This window comes from Vicia villosa, unplaced genomic scaffold (genome assembly GCF_029867415.1).
Source record: "Vicia villosa cultivar HV-30 ecotype Madison, WI unplaced genomic scaffold, Vvil1.0 ctg.001315F_1_1, whole genome shotgun sequence".
Lineage (NCBI taxonomy): Eukaryota > Viridiplantae > Streptophyta > Magnoliopsida > Fabales > Fabaceae > Vicia > Vicia villosa.
In genome coordinates, this window is record NW_026705571.1 from 191,023 (window position 1) to 198,950 (window position 7,928).

The 7,928-nt window shown below is 35.2% G+C and overlaps 1 protein-coding gene across 2 annotated transcripts; it reads left to right on the forward strand.

Moving 5' to 3' along the window:
• The first annotated feature begins 1,296 nt into the window (after positions 1 to 1,296).
• On the forward strand, positions 1,297 to 5,295 carry LOC131634550 (metal tolerance protein 11). Of its 2 annotated transcripts, none has more exons than XM_058905220.1 (6): positions 1,297 to 1,609; positions 3,469 to 3,578; positions 3,690 to 3,935; positions 4,039 to 4,119; positions 4,263 to 4,496; positions 4,682 to 5,295. In XM_058905220.1, the coding sequence occupies exons 1-6, from the start codon at positions 1,426 to 1,428 to the stop codon at positions 5,027 to 5,029; spliced, it is 1,203 nt and encodes a 400-aa protein (XP_058761203.1). In that variant the 5' UTR covers positions 1,297 to 1,425; the 3' UTR covers positions 5,030 to 5,295. The 2 variants fall into 2 exon arrangements, with proteins under 2 accessions (XP_058761203.1, XP_058761204.1); XM_058905221.1 differs by lacking the exon at positions 1,297 to 1,609 and adding an exon at positions 1,852 to 2,925.
• The last annotated feature ends 2,633 nt before the right edge of the window (positions 5,296 to 7,928 follow it).

The window sequence follows — 7,928 nt, forward strand, 5'->3', positions numbered from 1 at the left end:
CAATGTTTGTATCTAGACCTAACTTTATCATCTATCAAACTATAAGTTGCAGACATGAATTTAGCGTTTGATGTTTACTTAGTATCGGTTTTAAAACGTTATTTGTATTGTTTAAACGGTAGAGAAATCGTCGGTTAAACAATACGGTAAATCTAGCTATATCGTTGCGGACATGGACGGTATAGACGTCGATACATAATTATATTGATCGTTAACGAGTTCATATACATATATTTATAAGGAGACATACAAATTTAGGTCGATGAAATCGAATCTTGATACATTTTCTTTAACTTAGAACTTTCATCAATTTACTCTTTGCTACTAAAATTGTTGAATGATCTTTTGCAAACCCAAAACTAAAGTAGCATTAATTCAAGACAAAATAGGCTATAGAACGGCAGTGATATCGCAATAATCCATGTGGATACGATATAAACGAAAAGTACACCACAATACTCTTTCAACAAATACTCGCGCCAATCGTCGTCAAAGAATGGAAGATGATATAGTTGATGAACAAGAATGACAAGAGGAAGTTGATGTCTTGTGCTCTGGTATTGAAAGATTAACATCTATGGTTCAATACCTCACTTTGACATCAGAGTACTTTGCAGGTACACCCCCCAGTTCACAGAAGACCCAGTTCCTTGCAGGCCTTGAAGATCCATCTGATCAGGTACGATCACAACTCTCATTGGGCTTAGACTTACACAATTTTAATTATATTTGATATTATTATATTAAATTATATTTAATATGATATAATAATATATCAATCTCAATAATATATTAAAACAAATCATAGAAGAAAGGACAAAAAATATGGTGGACTTAAAATAAACATTTATAGTAGTAAAATATTAATGGTGCAGTTGAGAAAAACATGTGACTAAGGACCCAAAGACATTTTAAAAATTTTGAATTTTTAAAATTTGAGATAAAAGATAAAGAACAACAACTAAAACTTAGAAAACATTATTAACAATAAATTTTTCCATTACTAAATCAGTCACAAAATTAGTCTTAGATATAAGACAACATTCAATAACTTAGATTTGAACAACCAAGTTCCTAAACCGGGTTTTAATGAACCAAGGTCCCACCCACCGGTTCACATTCATGTGGCTTCAATCTACCCAGCCACATCTTCAACACAACACTCTTCCCCTCACACAAAAAATATCATGCAAATCACACTCACCCTCCCCTCACGCGCTTTTCCCTCTTCACCCAACACGCACCAATAAAACTCTCACGTTCTCCCCACGCTCTTTCAAACCCCCCTCATTCCAATATCTTCACACCCACCCCACTTTACCGTTCAAAAAAAGAAAACCCAAAATATATAGAAAGAAAGAAATTAAAAATAGCTACCACCATTTTTTCCTCCTGCACTCAACTAAAAACGACGCCGTTTTTCGAATGACCGAAAAAATGGCGGAGACGGTGGAACTTAAGAACGAGGAAGAGCTTTCTCTTCTTTCACTTTCCGATAACAGTGACCGGTCATGGCGGTTGAACTTCGAGTCGTTTCAGTTCTCTTCAGAACATACTGAAAAGACGCCGAAACCCTCGCGTGGTATCCATGACTGTTATGGTGTTCTTGGTAATTTTCATTCACTTTATTTTTTAGCATTTTTAATTTTAACTAGTTTTCTGTTTTATTTTATTTTATTTTATTTTATTAAACTGTCTTATTCTTAGTTTCTTATCTTAGCTCTAAATTGATTAGTAATTAAAATAGTACTTATTTGTTATATACTATATACTATATATAATGTTAAATTAGTTACGCTAGATTCTCTAAAATATTTTATGATATCAATGTGGAATTGCGAAATCCGTTTTTTTAGATATGTTGTTATCAGCAAAGTTTTAAATAACTGTCGGTGCTGATTGTTGTCGTCGCGGTGTGAATTAACTAAACTTTTGTGATATCGGTCGGTACAGGTGTTGCGGCACTGATTGTGGTAGTTGTGGTGTGAATTAACTAGACTTTCGCGATATCGGTCGTTACAGGTGTTGCGACACTGATTGCGGTCGTCGCGGAACTAGGCTTTCGCGATGTCGGTCGGTACATGTGTTGCGACACTGATTACGGTTGTCACGGTGTGAAATTAACCATAATTAGTTATTTAGATAAAAAACGGTGAATAATGGTTTGCTGATACCGTTTTGTCGTGGCAGTTTTCTTGATCCGAACTCTTTTTTAAAACCTTGATTGTCAAATTTTTCTATGATATTATACACTTAAGCTCAAATTTATTGGGCATTACGAACTTAAAACTCATTATAATTTGATTAATATTTGGGTAGTTCATTTGGTACGTGTTAGTTGAGTTAAATGAGGGCAAGCTGCTCCTCTAGGGTTCAATCTCGTGATAAGGCTCAGTTATTGTTGTTATTTTGACTAGGTTGATAGATTATCATTATTTTCAAATTTATTCGACATTACAAACTTAAAACTCATTATAATTCGATTAATAGTTTGGATAGTTCATCTGATATGTGTTAGTTGAGTTAAAAGAGTGTAAACGGCTGGTTTAGGGTTCAATATCGTGGTAAGGCTTGGTTGTTGTTGTGACTAGGTTGATACATTTTCATGATTTTAGGGATCAAAGTTGAATATATTTATAGGTGTGAACTGATTCCTTCTGTTTTGTTTTTACTTTTAACTATTTAATTAATTCTTTTTGGAATCTACTTTTTTTAGTTGAGAATCATTTTTGTTTTGGAATGGGAATCTGCCATTTGTTTTGTATCAGTGGTTGTGGTTGATTATGAGGAATATGATGCTGCAATTTATATTCAGTTTGTTCTGTTGGCTCTTTATATATGTAAAATCTTTTGTGTTTCTCTTTGCAATAAGTGTAAAACTTGTTTCAGTTTTCTGAAAGATGCTATCAATGGATGTAATTTATGGTGAGTAGTATGATATGTTTTGTAGTTTCTTTCTTCAGCCAGCTTTAGTAAGGTGCTTTTTTTTTCTTTTTGTTGTTGTTGTTGAGAGTTTTGTCTTTTCGGTTGATGATTTTGTATCTTAGTTTCATATGTTCCAGTTTCTCTGTGTTTTTGATTTATTGGAAGTTGGATTTTAAGTCAAGGGAGCTTATGCATGCTCTTTTAGAGGCCATAGCCATAACTTTCTCACTATATATGAACTAATATTTGTTTTTTGAGTGATTATTGATTAGTAGTTATCAAAAATATATGGGTTCGTTTTTTCTCCAATTTGACGTTCCGTGATTTAAATGGAAAAAGTTGCAAATTTGGTACATTAGATTTTCATTTTGGTTGAATGTATGTGTCTAGACTTTTGCTTCATTCATTGAAATGGAGTTGTTTGTGTGTTGCTTTGGAAGTTTGCAGCACCTTTCCAGTTGTTCCGTGACTTCTTTGTATGTTTTCTGATTTGTGAAGCTTTTTCGTAATTTTTTCTTTCTTTTTGGTTTTGTATTTCTTTAGGTCAAGAAGATAATATTGCTGAGTATTATCAGCAACAGGTTGAAGTGCTAGAGGGCTTTACTGAAATGGATGCCTTAGCAGAGCGTGGTTTTATTCCCGGAATGTCAAAGGTTTCTATTTCATTTTCTCTTTAATGGTAGATAGGTTCAAATAAGTCAACTCAAGCAGATTCTGTATAGTCAAATGCCTTGGCTAAATATTCAATGTTTTTGCGTTTGCAGGAGGAGAGAGACAAGTTAGCTAGGAGCGAGACGTTTGCCATCAGAATATCGAACATAGCAAACATGGTTCTTTTTACTGCCAAAGTTTACGCATCAATCAGAAGTGGTTCCCTAGCCATCATTGCATCCACTCTAGACTCTCTGCTGGATCTCCTTTCTGGATTCATCTTATGGTTCACTGCATTTTCCATGCAAACACCGAATCCATATCAGTACCCTATTGGCAAGAAGCGGATGCAACCATTGGTCAGTCCTCCTTTACATATTCTGTTTGAAGATTCTGAATCATGTATTCTTGCCAGTGGTTGTAATCTTGGTGCTGAAATTTAAAGTTCAAAATTGCGTGCAGGGAATTCTCGTTTTTGCCTCTGTCATGGCAACACTGGGACTGCAAATAATTTTGGAGTCCGTCCGCACATTAATATACTCTGTAAGTTGATTTTGTTGCATTTCTCGACGCGAAGTTCAGGCATCAACAATTAAAACTTAAATAAATGGTTTTTCATTTGATTTGTTGGATCTAATTAATTTCTAGGTAACCGAGTCTAATGCTTGTCTTAATGACATTTTCAGGATAATACCTTCAACTTGACCAGGGATCAAGAGTGCTGGGTTGTGGGTATTATGCTTGCAGTCACTTTGGTGAAATTCATGCTGATGGTTTATTGCCGCTCTTTTACTAATGAGATTGTTAAGGCTTATGCTCAGGATCACTTTTTTGATGTGATTACTAATCTGATTGGCCTCATTGCTGCACTTTTGGCCAATTATTTTGATGATTGGATGGATCCCGTCGGTGCTATCATTGTAAGTAAATAAATACTTTTCGTATCGGTATGCTCAAAATTTATTCATGGTGGCCCATCAATGATGGCAGAAGTTGATCCATGTAGCTAACTCCACTTAATGGGATGGGATAAGGCTTGGTTGTTTTTGTTGTAGTTCTTATTGACGTCCATGTGTTTTACTTATGTATAATTCTTCTACTGCAGCTGGCTATATACACAATTCGCACATGGTCAATGACGGTGTTGGAAAACGTGAACTCCCTGGTTGGAAGATCAGCTGCACCAGAGTATCTTCAGAAACTTACATACCTTTGCTGGAACCACCACAAGGCTGTAAGGCACATTGACACCGTTCGGGCTTACACATTCGGGTCTCACTATTTTGTCGAGGTTGATATCGTCCTACCAGCAGGCATGCCTTTGCAAGAGGCTCACGATATAGGTGAATCATTGCAAGAGAAGCTTGAACTCTTGCCTGAGATCGAGCGTGCTTTTGTTCATCTTGATTATGAGTACAGCCACAAACCTGAGCATGCTCAAGCTCATTCTTAGCAGCAATATGGAAAAGCAATGTCAACTTTTGTATTTCAGTTGTGCTTTTCCTTCTCTCTTGGATGTAAATGTGAACAATTTAGGTAGATTTGAATCTGTACTGACTGTAGAATTGGATTTGGGATATGTTGTGAAGCCTATGATGCAAGGAAATTGTGTATCTCCACTTTCCTACTTTATATTTCCCTTATTACTGAGGTTTATGGGGGGTTATTTATGAGGTGTGTATATAAGATATTACCTGCTAATGTGAATTTCTTTTTCCATCTTGCTTCTTAAAAATCACTCACATCTGAATCTGATCCATCTGATTGAAAAAGCATTAGTTATTTATTTATTTTGGTCACAATTGGTAAAGTTTGATCTATTATTATGATAACAAAATAATAGATCAAGGAACCATGGAATCATGTAGTTAGTTGTTCATGGCTGATCAACTCAATTGAACCACAATAATGATTGGTTCAATTTGTAAAGACAGTTTTAATAAAAAATTAAAAATGTTAAAGAAGTTCAAATTCAATTTAAAATGAGAAAAAGGAATATGCGCTTTCAACTAATGAGAGGCTTATCAGTGTGTGGATATGCTATATATTTGAGGGGGAGTTTATTGAATAGATATAATATCAGTAGATGTTGCTTGTATGATGAAGCTGTTTTAATCTACTACTGACTGTTCTATCAATAATGAAAGTAAGGGGGAGCATCTGTCTATGTGTAATTGGGGATGTGAATGATTATGGTAGTGTAGTTATGTATGCTGTCCAACAACTGAGGAACAAAGAGGGGTGTGGCGAGTTAAAAAGATATGGATATTGCTCAAGGAGCAGTTATAAGCTCTACAACCGTACAATGGATGTCACACATGATGTTGGAACATCAACCTTATTAATTTTGGTAGCATCTCAGTTTGCAAGGCTCAGCATTACTGGTTAATTCATACAGAAGACTAAATAGTGCCTCTCTATACTCTAAGAAGAATTTTGGAGTTATTTTCAGACCACTTAGTGGGAATTTTGAGAAGTATACATTATGGTTGGAGTTATAAATATTCTCCTAAGAGAAGTAAGTGTGTGCTCAAGTGATTATGATAAGTTAAGATATGTTTTCTTCTTATGAGATTGTCAGAGAACTGGACATCTTGCTACAAGGTGTAGCTAGGTGATAAGTAACTGAGTAACAGATTCTGGTTCAGTATTGTGTTCCCAAGTATATGAGTATGTTACCTAGGTGTGAAGTTTTTGTAGCTTGTGAGGAGATACATGTGAATTGTATTGTGTGCTGAATTGTGTTTGAACAACATGATTACTGTGTCTATGACAGGGGGAGTTATTAGAGTGATTGCAAGGTCATTAATTGGGTTGGTAGGATGTTTTCTCAAGGTTAGTTGAAGAGGCTTGGTCTGTGTGTTTGAGTAGTGAAAAGGTGGCAATGTCTGACAGGATGTCATGACATGTTTAAGGAAATAGTTTCTACTGAGCTAAACAAGGGAATTTTCATTAATATTATCTATACACATTAGTGGACGGTGTAAAGTTTAATTGATGACTATGCATGCGTTGGTTTTAAAGATAACTCTTTCCAGAAGAAACAGTCAAAAACCGCTTTGGAAAGATTAATTGCTTTTGGAAATATTTCCTAATAACGCGTTTGATCATTGAACAAGACCAAAGACCGTCGTTAATTGCCATGGATTCAAATGGCTATATAATGGTATCACAACATATCGCATATATCAGTTTCCTTCAGTATGTCTTTCGTTTGTGACCAAATAAGTTGTGTATGGGTTTGGTATTGTGATGGGTTGCTATGCCAAACTTTGGCCAGAAAAAGAGAAACAAGGGTTGGGGATGCAATTCTTTTCTGTCATGTGTTCATGTGGGATGTCTTCAAAAAGCGTTCTATCATATGCATTGTCATGCCTATTTTAGGAACTGTTGTAGTTGTGATTTGTGATCTGAGTTATGAACACAATTGTGATTTGTGTTCTGAGTTACAAGAAGTGAGGGACTCCTCCCATATCTTCTTCCTCATGTACACCACAATGTGTGTACTTCACAGAGAGAGTTGATGGTGATGTCCATCTGGATGTTATGATATCGATATTCTCTTTGTCATATTATGGCTAAAAAGGGGGAGAGATGTCCGAATGTATTCTGAAGTCCACTACTGTCAAAAGAAACAAAGGAATATTTGAAGACAGCGTAGATTGAAGATGTTATGAAGACTTGAAGGATTTCTGAAGTCTCTGTCAAAGATGTGAAAGACCTGGTCGTCTTAACCTTTTTTTGTTTTGCTGTAAATTATAATTATGTGTAGTTTTTAGCCAAAATAAGCCAAAGGGGGAGATTGTTAATGCTCTGAATTATGTGATTTGATTTATGTTTGGCTAAAAAAATAGTAGAAGCAATATGTAACAGGTTGTGTAGAACTTGCAAATATAAATATGTACAAAACAGGTACAACAATAAGATGTTCTATGGAATGTTGAGACATGTTTTGTGACAACATGTCTTATGAGATGTCAGATGCAGAAACTCATGACATCGTGCCTGCTAAGCTGAAAGATGAAGATTCTAGATGTAATCAATAGATGCAGAATATTCTATGGAATATTATGCAATCATATGTTGCGCAGATTTAAAGGTCAAGAGAATAAAGTCAGAATATTAACGATTATGTAGTTTCTAATTATGGAGAAAATTTAGGAAACTTATGATTAAAGATCTTTCTTTTAGCAGAAGTTTTCTGCTGATTTGTAACAGCAAATAAGGCTGTGATTGAAGGCCCAAGTCCAGTTGGGAATAAGTTATAAATAGGAAGCTTTGTAACCTAGTTTATTAAGCAAGTCGAGTATTAAAAAGATGTAAATATTAGGGTTTGTTAAGGTAGATCACCC